At 40.5% G+C, this 25,413-nt stretch overlaps 1 protein-coding gene across 2 annotated transcripts in view; it reads left to right on the forward strand.

Annotated features, from left to right (window-relative positions):
- gpr107 (G protein-coupled receptor 107) overlaps positions 1-25,413 on the forward strand; it is a 109,379-nt gene that overhangs the window by 15,024 nt on the left and 68,942 nt on the right. The window contains exons 4-12 of one of the 2 annotated variants that reach the window (XM_072240176.1): positions 4,341-4,429; positions 4,538-4,698; positions 10,961-10,998; positions 12,392-12,445; positions 12,537-12,647; positions 15,328-15,461; positions 19,348-19,423; positions 20,081-20,154; positions 25,144-25,261. In XM_072240176.1, coding sequence (XP_072096277.1) covers positions 4,341-4,429; positions 4,538-4,698; positions 10,961-10,998; positions 12,392-12,445; positions 12,537-12,647; positions 15,328-15,461; positions 19,348-19,423; positions 20,081-20,154; positions 25,144-25,261 — 855 coding nt within the window. The remainder of the gene's footprint in view (positions 1-4,340; positions 4,430-4,537; positions 4,699-10,960; positions 10,999-12,391; positions 12,446-12,536; positions 12,648-15,327; positions 15,462-19,347; positions 19,424-20,080; positions 20,155-25,143; positions 25,262-25,413) is intronic. The other variant, XM_072240177.1, reaches the window with a different exon arrangement.

A 25,413-nucleotide genomic window follows, 5' to 3' on the forward strand; every position in this document is an offset into this window, starting at 1 on the left:
CAGACTTCGGCTGTCTCACTTCTATCTCTCCAGGCAGCCTAGATGATGTTAAGATCAGGGCTCTGTGGAGGCCATACCATCTGTTGCAGAGCTCCTTGTTATCTTTGCTGAAGACAGTTCTTTATGACCATGGCCATGTGGTTGGGGTCATTGTCCTACTGCAGAATGAAGTTGGGACAAATCAGATGCCTCCCTGATGGTGTTGCATGACGGATGAGAATCTGCTTGTACTTCTCAGCATTGAGGATTCCATTAATTCTGACCAGATCACCAACTCTATTTGTAATAATGCAGCCCCAAATCTGCAGGGAACCTGCGCGTGCTTCACTGTTGGTTGGAGACACTCCTCCACGTAGCGCTGTCCAGCTCTTCGATGGATAAACTGCCTCCGGTTTGAGCCAAAATTTTCAAATTTTGACTCATCAGTCCGGATCACTTGGTGCCATTGTTCAGCACCCCAGTCCTTGTGTTTGTGTGCAGGTGAGTCTCTTGACATTGTTTCCACTTCAGAGGAATAGGTTTTTGGTGGCAACTATTCCATGAAGACCATTTCTGACCAGACTTCTCCAGACTGTAGAGGGGTATACTTGGGTTTCAGTCATTTCTGTGATTTCAGAGCTGACAGCAGTGCTGGGCAACTTCCAATTTAGAAGGGACATCAGTTTGATGAATCCCTTGTCTGCTATACTCAGTTTCTGTGGCTGAGCGGTGCATTTCTGGTCCTCAACCTTGCCTGCTTCTTTGTGCTTCTTCAGAAGAGCTTGAAAAGCACATCTCGAAATTTCTGTCTGCCGCAAAATTTCTGCTTGGGACAGACCCAGCTGATGCAGGATGACCACCTTGTGCCTTGTTGCTATACCTACTCTTGCTATGGTGTAAGAATTGATGGTGCGAACATTAAACTGTTTGGTTGTCTTTCGCCCAGTTTGATTCCTTCTTTCAGTTAATCAGCTTAGTTCATTCAACTCACTATGTCATTGATCATTCACATCTGTTTGTTATCTTTGTTTGACTGGGCTATATACCTGCAAGGCAGTCAAGTTTTTATTTGGAAAGTGTTCGATTAGTTAAGATGTTACTTTCTTTGAAGAAATACACACATTTATCTGTAACATTTAAATTTTTGAAAAATGAGTATTTGCAAATTTAAAATTTGTTCTTTTCTACTGACACACTAATGCAGAAGACAAAAAAATAAACATCTGAGATAAAATTTATATAAAAAACCTAGGAGACTTTTGCACACATAGATTGTATTTCGAGGACTGGTGAGAGCACAGCTGGAACACAACACAGAGTTTTGGCCCACCTATCTGGGAGGCTGAAGAAGAATGATGGCCGATCATAGTGAAAAATAATAAAATTCTTAGTGAGTTGACAGGATAAATGCTCGGAAAATACTTTGGTTGAAGAGTTATAACATAGAAGTATAGTTTCAAAATAGGTTTCTGCAATTGAGGTGCGATGTGAGTATAAGTTTCTTTATTCATAGGATGCTGGTATGTTTGATGTTTGAGGCTGAGAGTGATAGAATTTTTGATGTTTATGAAATTGAGGCATAGGAGGAAAGTCTGGGAAGATAGAGTAAAGGCACGATTAACTGTGATATCAACACTAAGTGGCCACTTTATTAGGTACCTGCTTGTTAATGCAAATATCTAATCATCCAATCGTGTGGCAGCAACTCAATGTATAAAAGCATGCAGACATAGTCAAGAGGTTCAGTTATCGTGCCTGCACTTTGCGGGCAGCGAGGAACGGAGGGCGACAATGTCGCTTGTTCTCATCAACGATTTAAGCCAGACCGGAGTGTCGATCATGGGCGGAACTGCTGAAGAGGAGACAAGTAGGGAGGCCACAACTGCTGAGTTGATGAAGAGAATATCCCGCAGGATGAACTGCTGGTTGACAGATAGTGGAAGTGAGTTAGAGATGGACGTTGGCGAGAAAGCGGAGTGGAGTGGAAAGAGTAAGAAAAGAAAACAGAGGTATGAGATGTCAAACTCTGAGGAGTCAGGGGACAAACAAAATAGGATAGCAAAACAACGGAAAGAAGATGAGATTAAAGCAAGTATAACACTGACCAAAGACGGAGCGTCTTTTGGTGAATGGAACCTGATTCGTTTGACGAAGATAATCAACAAACTTATGGGTGGAGTCAAAAGAGCAAAGATTTTACGAAATGGATCACTATTAGTGATTTGTCGGATTAGTGCTCAGCAAGGCAAAGTGATAAGATTAAGTAAGATAGATGGCAAAGAAGTACAATGCTCAATACCCAACAATAGAAAATGGACTAGAGGAGTTATTTCGGGGATACCAACAAAAGTTACTATGGATGAGATTAAACAGAACATAAAAGGAGCAAAAATTATTGAGGCCAAACATTTGAAAGCTACAAGAAACGGGAAAAAGTGTGATAGTTTATCGTTATGGTTAACTTTGATGAAGAGAGATTGCCGACTAAAGTTTATTTAGGGTATATGTGTTATGAGGTCAGAATATATATACCACCGCCTTTAAGATGCTTTAAATGTCAGATATTCGGGCATATTGCGGCGGTCTGCAGAGGGAAACAAAGATGTGGAAGATGTGCTGGAGAACATGAATACGGGAAATGTGAGGCGGGAGCAAGGCTGAAATGCTGCAATTGTGGCGAGGAACACAGTGCAGCTTATCAAGGGTGCGTTATTAGCAAGAAAGAAGCTGAGATATAATATATAAAAGTAACTCAAGGGATCAGTTACGTAAAGGCAGTGAAAGCATTTGCTGAAAAGAGAAGACTATCAAGCAAACAAATACAGGGAATAATAAACCGGTGAACTGTGAGGGCTGTAATATGATAAATAAGGAGACACTAATTATGAGTAAGAAGGATTTTGTACTGTTTATGGTAGATGCAATTAACTGTTCAGCGCAAACAGACAAAAGAACCGAAAAAATTAAAATTATAATCAAGTCTGCAGAAAAATATCTTGGTATTACAGGGCTTAGGTGGGAAGCAGTCAAAGATACGCTGAATGGAGGATCAAACAGTTCACAGGCAGGAGAGGCGGGAAATTAATGGCTGTGTGTGTGTGTATATATTATATATATATATATATATATATATATATATAATATGTATGTATATCACAAAGGAATGCAAGGAGTCTTATCGCAAATGATCAAAAGTTTATGAAGTATGTATCAGAATTTAAGGAAAAAACCTTAATTTCTATTTAATGTTTACAAGAATCATGGTTGAAACCCAGGGTAAATGTGTAGAACTCCATCAACAATAGAAGTAATAAGAACAACTGTGAGTTGGAAAGAGTTTGGACAAAATGGTACTGCATTTAAAGGAGATGGTTTCTGAAAAAGATGCTTATTGTCAAAAATTCAGTGACATGGAAAACAGATTAAAAATGGAGGAACTTATTCCAACGTTACAAAAGGAAAAAGGAATTTGTTGCAAAGTGAATTATCTACATTCGGATTATAAAATGGAAACATGGAAACAACTGAGGAAGAACTTCAAAATCTCAATAAACAACTACAGGCTTTGATTCAAGAAAAGGAAAACTTGGAAATAGCAGATAGACTTGGAAAACAGCAATTTTAAATGTTATGCATGCGATAATGAATATTCTCAAACAAGAAGCTTTTAGTTTTAATGTGATTTGAGGCAATGCAATTATTTGGAAACCACGTGACAGTTTATATGTAAGACTAGGTTATATTTGAGAATTTGAGTTCCTTGAAATTCTATAATTAATTATACATCCTGCGGAGGGCAGTGATACGCCTAAATGCGTCTAAACTGCCAGAAATAGAAGAAGAAGAAAAGGTTCAGTTGTTGTTCAGAGTTCAGACCAAACATCAGAATGGAGAAGAAATGTGAACTAAGTGACTTTTAACGTGCCAAATGGGATTGTTTGAGTATCTCAGAAACTGCTGATGTCCTGAAGCTAGAGTTTACAGAGAATGGTGTGAAAAACAAAAAAAAGCGTCCGGTGAGCAGCAGTTCTGTGGGTGAAAACACCTTGTTAATGAGAGGGGTCAGAGGAGAATGGCCTGACTGATTCAAGCTGACAGGAAAGTGTCAGTGATTTAAATAAGCACACAGTGGTGTGCAGAAGAACATCTCTGAATGCACAACACACTTAACCTTGAGATGAATGGGCTACAGCAGCAGAAGACCACAAATACTTGGTGGCCACTTTATTAAGCACAAAAGGTACCAAGTAAAGTGGTCACTGAATGTATGTGACCATTTCCTGGTTTTGTGTTTTTTTTTAATGTGGCCACTAATGTAGGTAAAAGCCATTTTGAATTTTGTGATTTCTGTTTTTTCATAGGAAGATGAAATTGATTTCTGCTTTTTGAAGAAAAAGCCATCAGCTGATACACCTGTCACACTTTTCCTTTTTGACTTTAAAACACAACGGTGAGTACATGACAAAAAAAACCCACAAAAATCTTGGCTTTAGAATCTTCGAAGACAACAGATTAATTGCTTCCTGGTGTTATGTTTACATTTCTTATTGGTTCCTAGTATTACAGTTATGACATCAGGCAGCAATCAGCCATCAGTCAGTGATGCTGGGACCACAGGAAGTCTGCCCACAAAGGTCAAAGTCAGTAAAACGAATGCAAATACCCAGGGAAAGGTTAAGATGAATGAAACAGCAGATCACCCTGACGAAGGTCAAAAAGGTAAGAAATGAAAACATGTTCTCATTTTGGCCCTTTTTGATTGTTGGGAATGTTAACAAGATGAGAGGTTATTGATCACTTAACCCGAAGATTCGTGTATTCTGGTAATTGTTTACAAGAGGATCTCGAGAAAGGTTCTGCTTATTTTCATGAAAGTGGCTGAATGGTAAAGAAATGAATTTTCAAATGTGGAAAGAGCAGGTGTTTTTTCTAAGTATCCAGTGGTGCAGATTATGGAGGAAGCAGTTAATTATAATGGGCAGGTGTTTGAGATGAGAATAACTTGATCAGTTGTTACGATTTAGTACATCTCTTGCCTCAAGGGATATAGTTCATTTGTTTTATTAAGTTTAATTGCGTCAACAAAAAACAATTTTCTAGTATGGATCCCACCAGATAGCCCTTAATTTGCTCATGTATTTTGTTTTGAAAACTGAAATCAAAGTTTTATATCCATTAGAGAAAGTTTTAAAACATCACAGTTGAGAAATTAACTATACCACAATGCCATCAACTTTCAGCTCTTGGGATGGAAAGATGAAAACTAACAGATGTTTGTGCCATTAGCTTATCAATTCATGATATTTCTTGGCTATGATGTAATCCTATGTTGAATGCAAATGCACTGATTATGCGACTGTTGTTGGTAGAATCTCAGTTATCAATGAAGTGGCTTGCAGGAGTGAGATTTGCCTGTTGAGTAGTGTAGCAACAACAACCTTGCATTCAGTGTTAGCAAGACATACGAGTCCTCATTTGAAGGGTCAGTTTTGGAAAGTGTGAGCAGCTTCAAATTCCTGGCATTATCATCTCAGAGAATGTATTCTTGGCCCAACACATCGATGAAATCTCAAAGAAGGCATGCTAGTGGCTCTACTTCATTGAATGTGAGGATGCATGGTATGTCACCAAAGACTTTTGGAAATTTTTGTAATTGTACGGTAGAGAGTGCTCTAACTGGTTGCATCACTGCCTGATATGGAAACTCCAATGTTCAAATGGCTGCAGAAGGTTGATGACTTAACCAGCACAATCATGGACACAGCCCTCCTTGCATCTTCAAGAGGCCCTGTTTCAAGAAGTTGCTATCATTCATTAAGAACCCTCACCATCCGGGATATGCCCTTTTCAAGTTAATACCATCAGGACAGGAGATACAGGAGCATGAAGACCCACACTCAATAATTTAAAAACAGCTTCTTCCTCTTTACCATTAGATGTCTGAATAGTCCATGACACTACTTTGTTCCTTATGTTTAACATTTTATTTATTTTTAATTTTTTTTTACATCTGCTCTGAACTACTGCCACAAAACACCAAATATCATGTCAAACATCAGTGATGATAATTCTGATTCTATACTGAGATTGGAAAATGAGAATGCAGGTGGGGAAATTACACCAAATTTTCCAGTCAGTTTTTTTTGAAATTCTGCATGTTGCCAGTACATATAAAGGATGAAAGTGAAAGTCAAATTTCAGCTGATTATTGTATTAACTATGAATAACGAATAGAAATATTTGACATAATAGGAGCAGAATTAGGCCATTTGGCTCATCGAGTCTGCTCCACCATTTCAAGATGGTTGATCCAATTTTCCTCTCAACCCCAATCTCCTGCCTTCTCCCCGTATCCCTTCATGCCCTAACCAATCAAGAATCTATCAACCTCTGCCTTAAATATACATAAAGACGGCCTCCACAGCTGTCTATAGCTAAGAATTCCATAGATTCACCACTCTCTGGCTAAAGAAATTCCTCCTCATTTCTGTTCTGAAAGGATGCCCCTCTATTCTGAGGCTGTGTCCTCTGTTCTTAGACTCTCCCACCATAAGAAACATTCTCTCTCCACTCTATCAAGACCTTTCAGCATTTTATACGTTTCAATGAGGTCACTGCTCATTGTTATGAATTTTAGTGAATACAGTCCCAGAGCCATCAGACGCTCTTCATATGACAAGCCGTTCAATCTTAGAATTATTTTTGTAAACCTCCTTTGAACCCGCCCCAGTTTCAGCACACATCCTTTCTAAGGTAAGGGGACTAAAACTGCTCGCAGTACTCCAAGTGAGGCCTCACCAGTCCTTTATGAAATCTCGCTATTATATACTTGCTTATATATTCTAGTCTTGAAATGAATGCTAGCATCACATTTGCCGCCTTCACCACAGACTCAAACTCTCTAGAAAACAGTCAACTCTTTCATTTCTTCTACTAAGGTGCATGACCATACACTTTCCGACACTGTATTCCATCTGCCATTTCTTTGCCCATTCTCCTAATCCGTCTAAGTCCTTCTGTAGCCTCTCTACTTCCTTAAAACTACCTGCCCTTCCACCTATCTTCATATCGTCAGCAAACTTTGCAACCAAGCCATCAATTCTATCATCCAATCATTGACATATAATGTAAAAAGAATCAGTCCCAACACAGACCCCTGTGGAACACCAGTAGTCACTGGCAGCCAACCAGAAAAGGCTCCCTTTATTCCCACTCTTTGTCTCCTGCCAATCAGCCGCTGCTTTATCCATGCTAGAATCTTCCCTGTGATACATTAGGATCATTGCTTATTAAGCAGCCTCGTGTGGCACCTTTACAAAGGCATTCTGAAAATCCAAGTACACAATGTTAACAGATAATGCTTTGTCTATCCTGCTTGTTATTTCTTCAAAGAATTCCAACGGTATTGTCAGGCAAGATTTTCCCTTGAGGAGACCATACTGACTACAGCCTATTTTACCATGTGTCCCCAAGAACCCTGAGACCTCATTGTTAATAATCAACTCCAACATCTTCCCAACCACTGAGGTCAGACTAACTGGCCTATAGTTTCCTTTCTTCTGCCTCCCTCCTTTCTTGAAGAGTGGAGTGACATTTGCAATTTTTCCATCTTCCAGAACCATTCCAGAATATATAAGATCATTACTTCCTCCACAATCTCTTCAGCCACTCCTTTCAGAACCCTGGGGTGTACACCATCTGGTCAGGGTGACTTAACCTTCCTTTAGACTTTTCAGATTCCCAAGAATCTTCTTATCTAGTTATGGTAATTTCACACACTTATGACCCCTGACACCTGGAACTTTCACCATACTGCTAGTGTCTTCCACAGTGAAGACTGATGCAAAATACTGCTTGAAATCCAGCATCTGCAGATTTCCTTCCAGCATCTGCAGATTTCCTCGTGTTTGCGAAATACTTATTCAGTTCTTCTGCCATTTTCTTGTCCCCTCTTACTACCTCTCCAGGATCATTTTCCAGTATTCCGATATCTACTGTTGCCTCTCTTTTACACTTTATGTATCTGAAGAAACTTTTGATATCCCTTTTAATATTACTGGCTAGCTTACTTCCATCCTTACAGTCTTAATGACATTTTAGTTGCCTTCTGTTGTTTTTTTTTAAAGCTTCCCAATCCTCTAACTTCCCACTTATTTTTGCACTATTATATGCCTTCTCTTTGGGTTTTATGTTGGCTTTTGACTTCTCTTGTTAGCCACGGTTGTATCATCTTTCCTTTGGAATACTTCTTCCTTGTTTGGATGTATATATCCCGTGCCTTCTGAATTGCTTCCAGAAATTCCAGCCTTTGCTATTCTGCTGTCATCCCTGCCAGTGTTCTTTTCCAGTCAACGCTGGCCAACTCCTCTCTTGTGCCTCTGTAATTTCCTTTACTCCACTGTAAAACTGATATATCTGACTTTAGCTTCTCCTTCTCAAACTTCAGGGTGAATTTGATCATATGATCACTTTCCCCTAAGGGTTCTTTTACCTTAAGCGCTCTAATCATTTCAGGTTCATGACGCAACACCCAGTCCAGAATAGCTGATCCTCTAGTGGGCTCAACCACGAGCTGCTCTAAAAAGCCATCTCGTAGGCACTCTAGAAATTCCCCCTCCTGGAATCCAGCACCAACCCGATTTTCCCAATCTACCTGCTTATTGAAATCCCCCATGGTCATTGTAACATTGCCCTTTTGGCATGCATTTTCTATCTCCCATTGTAATTTGTAGGCCACATTCTTACTACTGTTCAGGGGTCTGTGTACAACTTTCACCAGGGTCTTTTTACCCTTGCAGTTCGTTGGGTCAATCCACAGTGATTCAACACCTTCCAACCCTATGTCACCTCTTTCTAATGATTTGATTTCATTTTTTGCCAACAGAGCAACACTACCCCCTCTGCCTGTCCTTTCAATACAATGTGTATCCTTGGACATTAAGCTCCCAGGGATAATCTTTCAGCCATGATTCAGTGATGCCTACAACATCATACATGCCAATCTGCGACCATGCTGCAAGTTTATCTACCTTATTCTGTACACTGTGCATTTCAAATATAACACCTTCAGTCCTGTATTCACCCTTTTCAATTTTGTTGGTCTTTTAAGTTGCAACTCATCCTATTGACTGCATTTTTTCTCTATCAATAGTCTCTCCTCACTACACATTGCCTGTGTTTGTAAACCAGCTACCTCATCTTCAGCACTAATGTCTGCCTTCCTATAATACTTCTTGCATTGAAATATAAGCAGTTCAGGATATTAGTCGCACCATGCTCAATCTTTTGATTCCTAACTTTGTCTGAGATCTTGCCAACATCTGCCTCCGTAACTTCTCCACTAAATGTTCTGGCACTCTGGTTCCCATCCCCCTGCAACTCTAGTTTAAACCCCACCGTGCAGCATTAACATACTTTCCCACTAGTATATTAGTCGTCCTCCTCTTCAAGTGAAAACCATCCATCTGTACCTGGAAGGGAGCCCGATAATCCAAAAATCTTATGTCCTCCCTCCTACACCAACTCCTTAACAACGTATTAAACTGTAAATCTTCCCCGTTCTGGCCTCACTAACATGTGGCATGGGTAGCAATCCAGAGATCACAACCCTGGAGGTCCTGCCCTTTAATTTAGCACCTAACTCCCTGAACACCCTATGTAGAACCTCATCACTTGTCCTACCCATGTCATTGGTACCTACATTGACCATGACTTCTGGCTGTTCACCCTCCCACTCTAGAATACTTTGGATTCGATCCAAGATATCCCGGACCCTGGCACCTGGGAGGCAACATCTATCTGGGAACCTTGTTCTTGCCCATAGAATCTCCTGTCTGTTCTCTTAATGAATCCCCTATTACCACAGCATGCCTCTTCCCCTTTCCCTTCTGAGTTGCAGAGCTAGTCTCAGTGCCAGAGACCTGACGACTGTGACTTTCCCTTGTTTGGTCAAACTCCCTGTCCTCCCTGTGCACCCCCCACCCACAACAGTATCCAAAGTGATGTAAGTGATATACCTGTTGTTGAGTGGGATGGCCACAGATGTTCTCTGCACTGGCTCCTTAGCCCCTTTCCCCTTCCTGGCTGTTGCCCAGTCTCTTGTGTCCTGCACCTCTGGTGTAACTACCTCTCTATATGCCCTATCTATCACTCCTTCAGTGTTCCTGAATGATCCAGCGTTCATCCAGTTCCAGTTTCAACTCCTTAACACGGATTGTTAGAAGCTGCAGCCGGGTGCATTTCTCACAGTTGTAGTTGTTAGGGACACTGGAGGTCTCCCTGCCTTCCCACATCCCGTAATGGGCATGTTCAACTATCCTGCTTGGCATTTCTATTGTCTTAGCTGAACAGATAAAAGAAGGGGGAGGGGGAAAAAACTTAATCTAGAACCTTTCTTTTCTTTGATTTCTCTGACTGAAGCCTCAAAGAGCTAAAGCTCCAAGATCACCACTCTGATTCTGTCCACTCAGACGATGGCCACTGCGGTTGCCCCTGCCTTCCTTTAATTTGCCCTTGCTAATCAATCCCAAATTCCGATTGGTCACTGGTCAAAGTTCTTTTCTTCTGTAGAGATCCGTTGCAGGCTTTTGTACTCGGGCAGTGCACCTGAGCGAAATCCCCTCCTCTCAAAACTTCCAATGTCCAGGTTGGTCACTGGTTGAACCTCTTTCTTACTGTAGCAACCCACTGCCTGCTTCCATATTCGGGCTGTGGACCTGAGTGAAATTCCCTGCTTACGAGGTCCGGATCGGTTGCTGGTCAAAGTTCTTCTTCTGGAGTATCTGGAGTAATAGATTGAAATAGCTCTAATTTTGTATGATACTGAAGCTTTAAGTATATGACCAGGATATTTTGATGTTAATTTTCCAATTTCTTTTATTGAAAAATTAGGTAATAAACCTAGTTGAATTACTGTTTGAAAAGATATTGAATCTAAAAATACAAGTTATATTACTTATGAAGCATTTTGTTTTCCTTGCAGACAAACCAAAATCTCCGGATAATACAGGTGAACCGAAGGTTAGTAAATTTATTGTACTGTTATTCTACAATGTGCATATTTTGAATGTGATGGTGTCGGGTTTGCTGGCCGCAAAGTTCTAAACTCAAAGGAAGATGTTAAGCCCTTTAAGTAGTCACAAGTTCTCTCACTAAGTGGGGATTATGCTGTAACTACCTAATGTTCAAATACAAGTTTACTTCTCAGTTTATTCTCTACGATGAGTTTAGCTGACAATACCCACTATTCGAGTGGTGGGTCCCCTCTCCCTACCAAGCCGAAGGTACTTCCAGGTAACAAAGTAATTTAAAGTACAGTTAATTTATTTACAGTGATACACATTCTAATCCAAACAACACTTCTAAGGCACATTTAAAATTCACAGAGGGTTTCTATCTTAAACATTTCCAAAGTGCCAACCATTTCTGAAATATAAACAGTTTCCAAAGCACAAAGCATTTCCTAAACATAAAGTATTTCTTATACATAAAGGATTAAAGATTTCCAAAACACAAGTGTATTTCTTAGCTAAAACGACATACCACATTGCAGACAAACAAGTTGTCTATCTCAGAAACTGAGTCTGGAGGAATGGGTTCTAGTTCATCCCATGTTTCTTTCACAGATTCTTCTTGATGCATTTCTCTCATTCTCAGTATGCCTGAATTGCTCTCTACAGTTATCCCCTTTTTTCTCTCACTTGGGTGACTTCACCTGCATATGATATTTCCTCAGATATCCTTTTGACACTAATGGTCTGAAAGCTTTTTTTTTTGTAGACGTACAGTACTGTGCAAAAGTCTTGGGCGCATATATAGGTCAGGTGCCTAAGATCTTTGCACAGTGTGTATTTGTCAATGTGGAGCAAAGGATGTTGGGAATGGTGAGGGTGGAGCACTGCGGGAGGCGTGTGGGACAGGTGGCAGAGGAGGAGTGCCAGGTGCGAGGGAGTGGCGTGGGTGCAGACTCACCCAACTCTGAGACACCTGGCTAGATTACTTGATTCCAAACAATTGGTTTATTGATCATTACAGAATATCTGATGCTTCCCTCTCCATTCCCTCTTTTCCTACCATGATTCCCCTCTTCCTGTCCCCTTCCCACTCTCAGATTACAATAGAGACCCTTACCAGAATCCAGTTTATCATCCCTCACATGTCATGAAATTACTTTTTTGTTTTGCGGCAGCAATGCAGTGCAATACATAAAATTATCAGAGTACTGTGCAAAAGCCTTCGGCATCCTAGCTATATACATGTACCTAAGACACACAGTACTGTCAATATCGATGCTTGGTACAATATGAGTAGGAAGCTGGAGAATAACTACTTTACCATTAATTATCGCTTTTAAATATTTGGAGGTTCCAATGCAAAACCACTGAAAAACAATAACCCACTGCTTTTATTCTAGGCAGCAAGGGAAACAATCTCACTGCGGAAAAATAACACATCATATTCATTCATGGTAAGTTGAAGGTACTTATTAAGCCAGAATCTGTATAGAGTTACTTAAAGTGGCAAGTTGCTTAAACCTGGTGTGTTTTTCTCTTAAATAGTTCTCACTTACCATCAATACTGACGAAGAACAAGGACTTTATAGTCTTTACTTTCATAATTGCTACAGCAACAAAACAGCATCTCTTCGGTCTTTCAAATTTGACATGGATGTAAGTAAAACAAAGACCTTATTACTTTTTATGGAGCATTGAAGCTATAAGAGACTTAAACAAAATTATCAGTATTTTGTTAGAGCACTACCTTTTAATAATCAAGTGAAGGCATCTATATACTTTTAAAATTGCATCCATTAAATATAAAAATAGAAAATGCTGGTAATGAATGTTGAATTCATGAGCTTGAGAGGTCTTAAGTTACGGATTTTCATTAATTATCGTGTTTAAAAGGTTATTCTGCCCTTATCATTGCATTTTGATTATCTTTTAGTTTGGATTTAACATTTTAATTTTAATTCCACAAAAACACTGCCAGATGGCGGATCTCGACCTGAAACAAAGACTGTCCATTTTCCCACTACAGATACTGCCTGACCCCCTTAGTTCCTCTAGCAGTTTTTTTTTCACTCCGGATTCCAGGATCTTGTTTCAATTTCTTCCATATTGAAACACTGCCTACATTCTGGTATCTTGCCCTGTTCAGCTATTCTTGCTTGTAATAACGTTGCTAGATAGCACTTTTGCAGGAGTAAAGGAAATGCTTCTTTTGCAGTAATGCAACAGCTCACACTTTCTAAATCAGTGGTCCCCAACCACCGGGCCACAGAGCATGCGCTACCGGGCCGCGAGGAAGTGATATGATTTGGCAATATGAGTCAGCTGCACCTTTCGACATTCCCTGTCACGGCCACTGATCAGCCATTACACATGCGAGGTCGTGACCCGCGCGTCATCTGTGTCAGGGTGGGAAGGAGATCAACTTCTCGAGCTTGTAAATTACGACGGGCTGAAAAGTATGTTTGACATAATATCTCTGTCGGCATTTTGGATCAAAGTCAAGGCTGAATATCCTGAGATAGCTACGAAAGCACTGAAAACGTTGCTTTCATTTTCAACATTTTTCTGCGAAGCGGAGTTTTCTGCAATGAATGCAACAAAAACTAAATTGCGGAATAGACTGGACATAGGGAACGCCCTCCGAGTATCGCTGTCTCCCATCACCCCTCAATAGGACCGTGTTGTTGCAGGGAAACAAGCCCAGGGCTCCCACTGATTCAGCGATATTGGTGTGTTGCAATGATTTTATATATTTATACGGGGAAAATATGTGCTGTGTTTTTAATATCTAAATGTTACTTAAAATGTTATGATGCTATTGACTTATAAGTGACCCTATAACAATTACAGCACGGAAACAGGCTATCTCGGCCCTTCTAGTCCGTGCCGAACGCTACTCTCACCTAGTCCCGCTGACCTGCACACAGCCCATAACCCTCCTTTCCTTTCCTGTCCATATACCTATCCAATTTTTCTTTAAATGATAATATATCGAACCTGCCTCTGCCACTTCTACTGGAAGTTTGTTCAACACTTCAAGCTCCCCTGTCCTCCCCTGATAATTGACTTATCACTGTATTCATGCGAGGAAAATATGCGCTGTGTGTTTAATATTAAATTCGTTAGATAAACCCTTTTAGAAACAAAATTGAGTGTATTACCCACTTATCGCCTATATTTTAGTAGTGATTAACACCCACCCCCGCGAACAGAATCACCAAAAAGGATTTGCTTGGGGTGGGTGGGTGGGGGGGGGGGGAACTGGTAGGTCATGACGTGCATGCACACTGGTGCCCGCGCAAGGCTTCATGGCCATTGTAGTCTTTCTGGGTAAACAACGCATTTGACTGCTACTCTTGTCCGTTGGCAACCCTAGCCCTAGCCCCCCCGGTCGGCTGGTCCGCAAGAATATTGTCAATATTAAACCGGTCCGCAATGCAAAAAAGGTTGGGGACCCCTGTTCTAAATGAAGCTGTTGTCTTTACTTCAGAACTAAGGTTGAAAAATTAGACATTTAGAACACAGAAGAATGAAGGTGGTGGTGGGGATGGGGGTGGAATCTCATTGAAACCTACCAAATATTGAAGGGCCTGGATAGAGTGGACGTTGAGGGGATTTTTCCATTAATGGGAGAATCTCAGACCAGATAACATAGCCTCAGAATCGAAGGGCATCCCTTGAGAACAGAGCTGAGAAGGAATTTCTTTAGCCAGAGGGTGGTGAATATGGAATACATTGCTGCAGGTGGCTGTGGAGGCCAAGTTATTGGGTATTTTTAAAGCTGAATTTGATAGGTTCTTGATTAATAACAGCATCAAAGATTGCGGGGAGAAAGCAGGAGAATAGGGTTGAGGGGGAGAATAAATTAGCCATGATGGAAAGGCAGAACAAACTCGATGGCCAAATAGCCTAGTTCTGCTCCTGTGTCCTGGGATCTATAATATGAATATGAATGCAAAAAAAAGGTTTGGCTGACTAATCCCATTTTCCTTCTGATGGTATGTTATACTACATCAGATCTTAATCCTGATAAGTATTAGAAGTGGTACAACTACTTATCTCTGTCACCCCTTCAGATATTGTTACCATACTCTAACCATTCTCTTCAATAATGAATAAGTTAATCTACTAATTACACTAAATTTGTATTCCCTAAAAAATGATTTCTCCACTAAGGGAAATGTCTGTTCTGTCTTGATCTTTATTACTTATACATTCTAACTGAATATCCCCTCATTGTATGTTCTTCCAAAGAAAAGAAGTGCAGAATAGCCAATCTCTGCTCAGAATCATAGATCTGTTGCTTCAGCAATAACCTATATGATTTTTCTTACAGATTACAATAGTGGAATACAACCCTGGCAGCTACTTGTCTGCAGGGGAGATCCCACTCCCCAAGCTCTACATCTCTATGGCTTTCTTCTTCTTCTTGGCCGGAGTTATCTGGGTTTATATTCTCCGAAAACGCAGGTACCATACAACTACTTGCATTATTGGACAGTAGGGTTTGCAATGTGTAACTAATCGTGGATTATTCAGGAGAACAATCAGGGAAATACTACTACAGTCAAATTTATTGGAGTTGGCCAAATAAAATATTCAGGACCCAATTTTATAATTAGGTTTTGTAAATGTTTGATTAGATCATTCTGTTTTGAATTTGGCCTTGGTACCTTGATATTTCTATCAAGTTTGCAGTGAGCTGCAGCTAACTGTATTAATGAGGTGGAGAGGAGGAGGGTGTTTTGCTGTTTGCTAGAATTATGAGGTATGGGGTATGATCTTAAAGTGCTGCCTAGTAAATTATTAAATTAATTTACTAAGTGACTGTAAGGCAGGGAGTGACCCCTGGGACTGCAATATCTGTTGCCATTGCTGGGCCTATCTGCAAGGCTTTTTGAGGTATAGTTGCTTTTAGCAATTCGCAATATCAGGTCTTTGTTAATAGGCTACTGAAGTGTAGTTGCCTCCATGGGTTTTAGGATTTTTTTTCCTAAATTATTTGTCATTTCCATAAAAAAAAATTTCCCCTGGAAAATAACCTACGGTATTGTTTACTTTTAATTTTGCATATTCCTGGCAATGTGCCTCATTCTCTCAACTGTTTAACAGTATTTTAATGTTAAAGAACATGTATAGGCAAGGGTGAATTTGGGTTAGAACAGTAAATGCAATATCATAACAATTTTTCAGTTTCATAGACTTGCCTAATTACATTTTGGACAACAGATCATGTTTGTTGAACTATGCAGATTAAGAGTTTTACAAACTGGGTCTGATCTGCTCTGGATGAAATGATTTTGCTATATATGCCATCAATTTGTTGATAGCAGTATGTGATCAGTTGTAGAGTCGTAGAAAAGTACGGCACAGAAACAGGTCCTTTGGCTCATGCTGAAACCATTTAATCTGTCTACTCCCATTGACCTGCACTGGAATCATAGCCCTCCACACCCCTACTATCCATGTACCTGTCCAAACTTCACTTTAATGTTGAAATCATTTCACTACATATTTTCATTGATTTACTCCCATGGTAAAACTTCATTCTGCTCTGTTGTTTAAAGCAGTGGTCCCCAACCACCGGGTCGCAAAGCATGTGCAGCGGGCCGGGAGGAACTGATAGGAGTCAACTGCACCTTTCCTCATTCCTGTCACGCACTGTTGAACTTGATCGCACGCGAGGTCATTACCCACGCGAGGACATCAGTCGGTCATTAACCTACAACTACTCAATGAGTAAAAAACAAACGTCACCTGAGAGTTTCTTTGGAAGAGATGGTAGGGGACATAAAAGGCCTAACGATGATAACGCAGAGACAGCTGAGGCCAAGACTGCAAAAAAAAAAAGAAAGCTTCCTTGAACAGAAAATACGACGGGTCGGACATAATATATGGCTTTATTGTGACTGGTGACTCGCATGCTCCAAGCCCCCTGTGTGTGATATGTGGAGACAAGCTGTCTAATGAGGCAATGAAGCCCTCAAATTTGCTTCGGCACCTTGATTCCAAGCACCCCGCACTAAAGACAACCCCGTTGAATTTCTTGAGCGGAAAAAACGTGAGCAAGCAAGACAGAAGCAAGCGCTGGGAACCACCACCTCCACAAATGCTGCTGCTCTGAGGGCGTCGTACTTAGTGGCTAGCTGTATTGCTAAGGTTAAGAAGCCTTTCACTGTTGGTGAAGAATTGATTCTGCCTGCTGTCAAAGACATGTGCTGTGAACTGTTGGGAGAAGCTGCAGCTAACAAGATGGCAACACCACATCAAAGTTGCTGGTGAACGCAGCAGGCCAGGCAGCATCTCTAGGAAGAGGTACAGTCGACGCTTCAGGCCAAGACCCTTCGTCAGGACTAACTGAAGGAAGAGTTATTAAGAGATTTGAAAGTGGGAGGGGGAGGGGAGATCCAAAATGATAGGAGAAGACAGGAGGGGGAGGGATGGAGCCAAGAGCTGGACAGGTGATTGGCAAAGAGGATATGAGAGGATCATGGGACAGGGGGCCCGGGGAGAAAGACAAGGGGGGGGGAACCCAGAGGATGGGCAAGGGGTAGTCAGAGGGAGAGAGGGAGAAAAAGGAGAGTGAGAAAAAGAATGTTTGTATATAAATAAATAACGGATGGGGTACGAGGGGGAGGTGAGGCATTAGCGGAAGTTAGAGAAGTCAATGTTCATGCCATCCATGGATAGCAAAACTCGCTTATCTGTGTGACATCTTCAACCTGCTCAATTAACGCAATTTGTCACTTCAGGGGAGAATGACAACTGTCTTCAAGTTGGCAGATAAAGTGTCTGCTTTCACAGCCAAACTGGAACTGTGGGGACGGCGAGTGGACGGGGGCATATTTGATATGTTCCCAACATTAGCTGGGACTTTGGGAGAGACTGAGGCTCACAGCTGGTGCGCGAACACCTATTTTCGCTGTCGACTGAAAAGTATGTTTGACATAACATCTCTGCTGGCATTCTGGATCAAAGTCAAGGCTGAATATCCTGAGATAGCCACAAAAGCACTGAAAACCTTGCTTCCATTTTCAACATCATATCTCTGCGAAGCGGAGTTTTCCGCAATGAATGCAACGAAAACTAAATTGCGCAATAGACTGGACATAAGGAACCCCCTTATGACTTATAATTGACTTATCACTATATTGATGCGAGGAAAATATGGGCTCTGTTTAATATTAAATTTGTTAGATAAACCCTTTTAGAAACGAAATTGAGTGTATTAGCCACTTATAGTTGACTTACTACCTATATTCCGGTTGTGATTAACAACCCCCCCCCCCACACCCCCCCGGGGTTGGCTGGTCCGCAAGAATATTGTCAATATTAAACCGGCCCTCGGTGCAAAAAAGGTTGGGGACCCCTGATTTAAAGAGTATATGAACACAGTAAGTGATAGAGTTATTAGAGGTAAGTTTGCAAAATTGTACCTTGGTAAGTGTCATAAACATATGAAGTGAATTTGGAAGGGAATTTAATATTAAAATATACATAAATCCAAATTTGAATGTTAGGACTTTTTGTCCCCGGTACTTAATGGTATTTCATACATGTACAGTAGTTGCATAGCTTGCGTATGTGGGAATCTGTATGTAGAATCAAATATTTATATCACTATATATAGAATCAAGGACAGTATTAAATCAGCAATCAAATGACCAACTAAACAAATCCTTTCTGTGAAGACAATGCTCATATCCTTCCATTTCCCTCACATTCATGTGCTTATCTAAATGTCTCTGAAAAATCTCGAATGTATCCGCCTCCCACGGCAGTGCATTCCAGGCACCAACCACACTGTTTTTTAAAAGAAACTTGCTCCTCACATCTCCTTTGGACTTACCCCCCCCCGCCCACCTTAAATGCTTGCCCTCTGGTCCATCTATGCCTCTCTTAATCCTGTAAACCTCTATCGGATCTGCCCTCAGCCTCCACTGCTCCGGAGAAAACAGCTCAAGTTCGTCCAATCTCTCGTTAAAAGTACATGCCCTCTAATCCAAGTTGCATCCTGGTAAATCACTTCTGCACCCTCTCCAAAGCCTGAACGTCTTTCCTATAGTGGGGTGGCCAGCACAGTATGCAATACTGCAGGTGTGGCCTAAATAGAGTTTTATAAAACTACAACACAGCTTCCTGACTTTTGAACTGAGTGCCTCGACTAGTAATGGCAAGCATGCCAAATGCTTTCATAGTCACCCTAGCGACCGGTGTAGTCACTTTCAGGGAGCTATGAACTTGGACGTCATGCTCCTGCTTGTCATCAACAGGCATTGTGAACGTGAAATGATTTGGGGTTGGCTAGACATTCGTTTTCTGATCAATATTCACCATATACATTCTTTTTATTTAGCAATGATGTGTTTAAGATCCACTGGCTGATGGGCGCGCTGGCATTTACAAAGTCCCTTTCGTTGGTCTTCCACGCAGTAAGTCACCTGTGTTTGTATTGTTGAAATAACAATGATGGTTATAGTCCCTCCTAATAAAATCAGTTTCTGAATTGTGTAACATGTGCTTTTTAACAGATTTGTTGTAGATAACAAGCTATCATTTTATGTGTAATGTTGGGCTTTTCCCTTCATGTATTCTATTGTAAGTTCTTTCTTTTAATGAGACAAATTTGAGGATTTGGAAAAGTAAAGGTTTTACCGTTAAAAGTTATTTGCTTTGTTAGCAACAGGATGCAGCCTGTTGATTTGTTTATTTCCATTAGTTGTGGTCTCTACTGGGACTGTACCCCAAACCCATAAGAACAGGAAATGCTGGTCAGGCATCATCAAGAGGGAGGCATAAATCAACAGTGATCTTTAATCAGAACTGAGTTATAACTTAATTGAGACATCGAATATACTTGCTTTTGAATAAAGTTACTTTTTTCAACTATCAATATAATCTGTCAATAGAATCAATAATACTATCAATAGAATCTGGGGAGTTTGCACAGAAATTTCCCCCACAAAAATGTATATAAAAGCAGTCAGTATTTCTTTTAGATGTCAATGTTCAGGTAAATGGTGTAATTCTGCTCCTGTGTCTTATGGTCTTAAAAAAAAGATTTTATTTTTTTCTCTCTCCCTCAACAGATTGATTATCACTTTATTTCCACTCAGGGATACCCTATCGAAGGTTGGGCTGTGGTGTACTACATAACACATTTGTAAGTGATTTCTTATTGCCTCGCATAAATAGAATATATTTAATAGGCACAGGACCCAGAAGAGCTGTGTTTTCATGTTCTAGGTAATTGCTATATGCAAGCTTATGCACATCGGAGGCAGAGAAAACCCAAAGAAGAAATGTTATCATGTAAAATTTTATTTGTACTTTGTTGCTCTGATCGACTTGGGTCAGTAAGTGCAATTAATTTAAATATCCTGAATTATTGCATTCTAAATTTTTGAGTGGTGAGCATATTGGTTTGTAAAAAAAAAGATATTGACAGTACATGAAAAATTCTGTAACACCTGGTGTTTCCCCAGGTGGTTCAATATTTCATGAACCAAATCCTTCGTTAGAACTATCCTGCTGAGTTCTGACGAAAGGTTTGCAATTCTTTTTACAGAAGGTAGGCACATTTCCATTTATCTTCAGTACAATTGTGAATTTCTGATGTTTTCAATTTACAGGATTTGTCTGCTCACTAGTTGTGTTTGGTCATGTGGCTAATCTGCAGAGAGTTGTGTAGAAAATGACTTTGATAGGCTTGAGGCTAGGCAGTATGATGCTAATCAATAGGAAATATCAAGCAAAAATAAAATATGTGCTTTATATTTCACTAAATAGTAAAGGTTGCCATTCTCAATAAATACAGTGGATTCCGGTTAATTGGGACACAACAGGCCCATTTAAGCAGCTGTCATAATTAGCCTATGTTTCATGGAAATAGTTAAAAAGCATTTTTTAAAAAAACAAGCTAAGTAACAAATGATGTATTTAAATGAAACACAGAACAAATTAGAACACTACCAATCGTACTACAGTACTATAAAACTGTGTTTAGCAGTTACTTGAAAACAAGCCAATACTGCTGGGAGACTAAGCCAGCGTACTTGACACTGTATGATGTGATTCAAAATAACAAATTTCCAAATCAAGAAGTACATTTGATCATAAAACCAGTAAAGACGAACGATCTTGTAGCAATTTTTAAAATAAAAACTAACGAAGCTAAATTAGCATTATAATGGTCTAACTTATCTAATAGTGAAATCAACGTTCAAATAGTGTTACTAGGCATTCTAATAGCATTCCAATTGGTGATCTAGTTAGTTGTCCAATAACATCCCAATTAGCAGTCAACAAAAAAAAATCATTCCCCTGACTCTCTCCCCCTTAACTAGATTAACTAGCGCAATCATGTAACTATACTCTTTTGCTTCTACTACGTCCCAACCCACGTGATAGATTACCATAATAAATGTGCCACAAAATATAATACAGACAGAAAATAGATACATGGCTCCTACACTGTTTTAGTTCCTAATCCTTATCAATAGAAGAATTCATTCACATCACTCATGACTGTAAATGAATGAAATCAGTGCAGACACCTGGACTACCTTCAGAGCGATGAGTATATTGGTTTGTATTGCAAAGAAAAAGAGATATTGACAATGCATGACTTCAGTGAGTCCTGAAGAAGGATCTTGGCCTAAAATGTTGGCTGTTTATTCTTTTCCATAGATGCTACCCAACGCTGAATTCCTTCAGCATTTTGTTGGTTTTGCTTTGGATTTCCAACATCTGCAGAGTTTTTTATGTTCATGTCTTTGTACAATGCTGTTGATTGGATCCTCTAAAATCTTCATTTTCATTGTAACATTCAAGATGATTGTGGACAACTTTAGATTCTTCGTAGTTTCTAACTTGTGAAGTACTACTACTACTGCGTCGACTCAGGCCTAGGTGGCCGACGTCGCGCACAATGATGGACTCTCCACTTCTCCCTCTCCCTCATCAGTGTGTTCTGTTCATCTACATTAGCCTCGCCGCTGTCTTCTAGGAGCGTGTTGACCATAGTCTTGGGAGGGCACCCAGGGTTCATCCTCCCGTGCTTGGCTCCCATATGATGACTAGGCTGGCAGGTAGCTCGGGGTGGCGTAGACAATACCCCGCTAGTTGCAGTCTTCTTGCCTCGATTTTAGCAGTGAGCAGCGGTAGGTTGTTATAGAGCTCAATATTCGTCATGTGCTGTTGCCAACTCACATCAAGAACCATCCAGAGCATTCATGTATAGCAACCATCTAGAGACTTCCGCATCGTCTTGGTGAGTGTCCACGTCTCACATCTGTACGTGAGAATGGACTCTATGACTGATATGAAAATCCACTTTTTAAGCCCTCTGGTCAGGTTTGACTTCCAGATTTCCTTCATGTGAAGTAGTGAAATTGTTTAATTTTCATTCCAGGCCATTTCTGGCATCTCAAAGCTTGAATGCTCGAAAGAACTGTGAGCAAAACAATTCAGAATTGTCTTACTGTTTTGTTTTTTCAACATCCATCAGTGACAAAAATCACAGATTTTTGAACACAAACACTTGAAACTGGTGCTATTTTAAAAATGGTTCACTCGAAGCACGGTGTAATATCTAAAGACTACGATAGTGCACATGACTGACACTAGTTAGAAACTGTTCAGCAAAAGTCTCCTGCCCCAAGTAAGTGGCATCGTATCCCAAATAAACGAAAGAGATCCTGACTATATTCTTGATTAGTTTTTGTTCTTTGAGTTGCCCAAATAACCAACTGACTGATGGCCCAATTAACTGGAATCCACTATATTGTGATTCTTTTACTACTTGTGTTTCAAATTGAAGAATGGAACTCATTTCAGGCACCATTGCCTTTCTTAAGCTTAAATATGTAAAGAATGAAGTTCTCTCTATTTGACCTTGGCGACCTACCTTGTGTTTCCTCCTGATGCATGGTGAGGAATGTAAATGCCAGTGCAAATCATATAATGATGATGGAGCTGATGGTATATAAATCACTTCTGTTTGATTTGGTAGGAATTCAGAATGAAAGTTTGTTAAAACTATGAGTTCCAGTTGCTAAATTGGCCAAGGTCATTTACTCTTTGAAATGATAACAGATTATGTACTTTGTCAACACACAAAATGCTGGAGGACCTCAACAAGTCAGGCAGCATCTGGAAATGAATAAAGGGTCAACATTTCAGCTGAGATCTTTCATCAGGACTGGCCAGGTGTGTGGGGGGAGTGGAGTGAAGTAAGAAACTGGGAGGTGATAAGTGGAAAAGATAAAGGGCTCGAAGGAGGATTCTGATAGGAGAGGAGAGTGGACTATGGGAGAAAGGGAAGAAGGGGGAAGGGAAGAGAAGAGTCAAGGGGGTGCCAGAATGGGGAATTGAAGAAGAGGGAAGGAATGGGAGGGAAAAAAAATTACCAGAAGTTTGAGAAATCGATGTCCTTGCCATCACTTTGAAGGCTACCCAGACAACATTTTTCCTTGGGACACAATGGTAGCATAGTAGTTAGCGCAATAGTTTTACAGCTCGGAATGTTGGAGCTCAATTCCAGTGCTGTCTGTAAGGAGTTTGTACATTCTTCCTTTGACCGCATGGGTTTTCTCCCACAGTCCAAAGATGGACCGGTCACTAAGTTAATTGGTCATTGTAAATTGTCCTGTGAATTGGCTAGGTTTAAATAGGTGGGTTGCTGTGAGGCACATCTCATGGGGCTGGAAGGGCCAGTTCTATGCTGCTTCTCTATATAAATACATAATATGAGGTTTTGCTCCTCCAACCTGAAAGTGGCCTCACATGGATGGAGGTGATGACCCCACGAACCTTCGCATCCAGCACATCATTCGCCGCAACGCCTCCCATCTTCATCGGAACTCTATCACCAAACACATCTTTACCTCCCCCCTCCCCACAGGAATTGCTCCCTCCATGATTCCTTGTCCCTTAGACCCTTTATCCTTCCCCAATAATCTCCTTGGCACTTCTCGCTGCAAGTGGAAGAAGTGTTGTTCCTTCCCACTCACCTCCTCCCTCATCTCCATTCAGGGCCCCAAACATCTTTCCAGGTGAGGCAACACTTTTGCAAATCTGCCTATGTATCCAGTGCTCCTTCTGCAGCCTCCTTTAAATTGGTGAGACCTGATGTAGATTGGGAGATTGCTCCTTTCTCCGTTGAAGGTCGACCACCTTCGCTCCATTCAAAAAAAGCAAGATTTCCTGGAGTTCAATCATTTTAATTCCAATCCCCATGCCCATTCCAACATGTCAGTCCATGACCTCCTCTACTTCCACAATGAGGCCACACTCAGATTCCTTATTCTCCAGCCCTTTACCTTTTCCACCTATTAGCTCCCAGCTTCTTAATTCATTCCACCCACCTGGGTTCACTTATCACCTCCTTTCCCTCCCTCCACCTTACTCTGCTTTCTGCTCCCTTCCTTTCCAGTCCTGCTGAAGGGTATTGACCTGAAATGTTCACTGTTTGGTTTATTCCTTCTGTAGGTGCAGCCTGACCTGCTGAGTTCCTCCAGCATTTTGTGTGTGTTGCTCTGGATTTCCAGCACCTGCAGCTTTTCTTGTGTATATGTATCTTATCCACCATATCAAGTGCTGCAGTGAAGCACTTAGACTAACACTGCAGTGGAACTGAATAAATTATTCTATGATACTCTCTGAGGCATACTTGCTGTCAGTTTCAGTATTGATGTGAAAGTAGATCCTCCCTCTTAGCAGAGCATGAGACGTTGTCAGCAACTCTGAACATCGGATTCAAAATATTGATTGTAAATTACAAATCTTTTGATTTTTGACCCTTTTGGGCTAACTATTTGTGAGCCTCTCAATTTTAAGAGTTAAAGTGCTTGAAACATTTAGATAATGAGATAAGGTTCTGTAAAACTGCAAGCTTTTTAAAATCATTTTCTATTTAATATGAGGGTGCTGGTTGCTTCGATATTTGGTATCAAAATACAGCATTGGATTAATGTCTTCAATAATTCCCATGAATAAAACTGAGCACTTAAATGTACAAAGTATAAAGCTCGGTTTCTGACTCATTTTGTGGTGACAGCTATAATTTTCATCAAAAATCTGGGGAATGTACCTTTGCCATTGACTGTCCTTGTTTTGTCCTCTTTGTTAATGATGCCTTTTGTATTTTAAGGTTGAAAGGCGCCCTGTTGTTCATTACGATTGCACTGATAGGAACTGGCTGGGCCTTTGTTAAACACATCCTATCAGATAAAGACAAGAAAATCTTTATGATAGTTATTCCACTCCAGGTACAGAAAATCCTAATTTCTGATGTCCTTTTTGAAATATTCATTGCACTTTTCTGTCAAATATTTAGCTTGTAATGATTGCATCTATCCAAACCAGATTGTCCTATGATATGTAATTAACACTCTGCTATTACAGCCTTCACACTGGATAT

Source organism: Mobula birostris, chromosome 22 (assembly GCF_030028105.1).
Source record: "Mobula birostris isolate sMobBir1 chromosome 22, sMobBir1.hap1, whole genome shotgun sequence".
In the NCBI taxonomy this organism is placed as follows: domain Eukaryota; kingdom Metazoa; phylum Chordata; class Chondrichthyes; order Myliobatiformes; family Myliobatidae; genus Mobula; species Mobula birostris.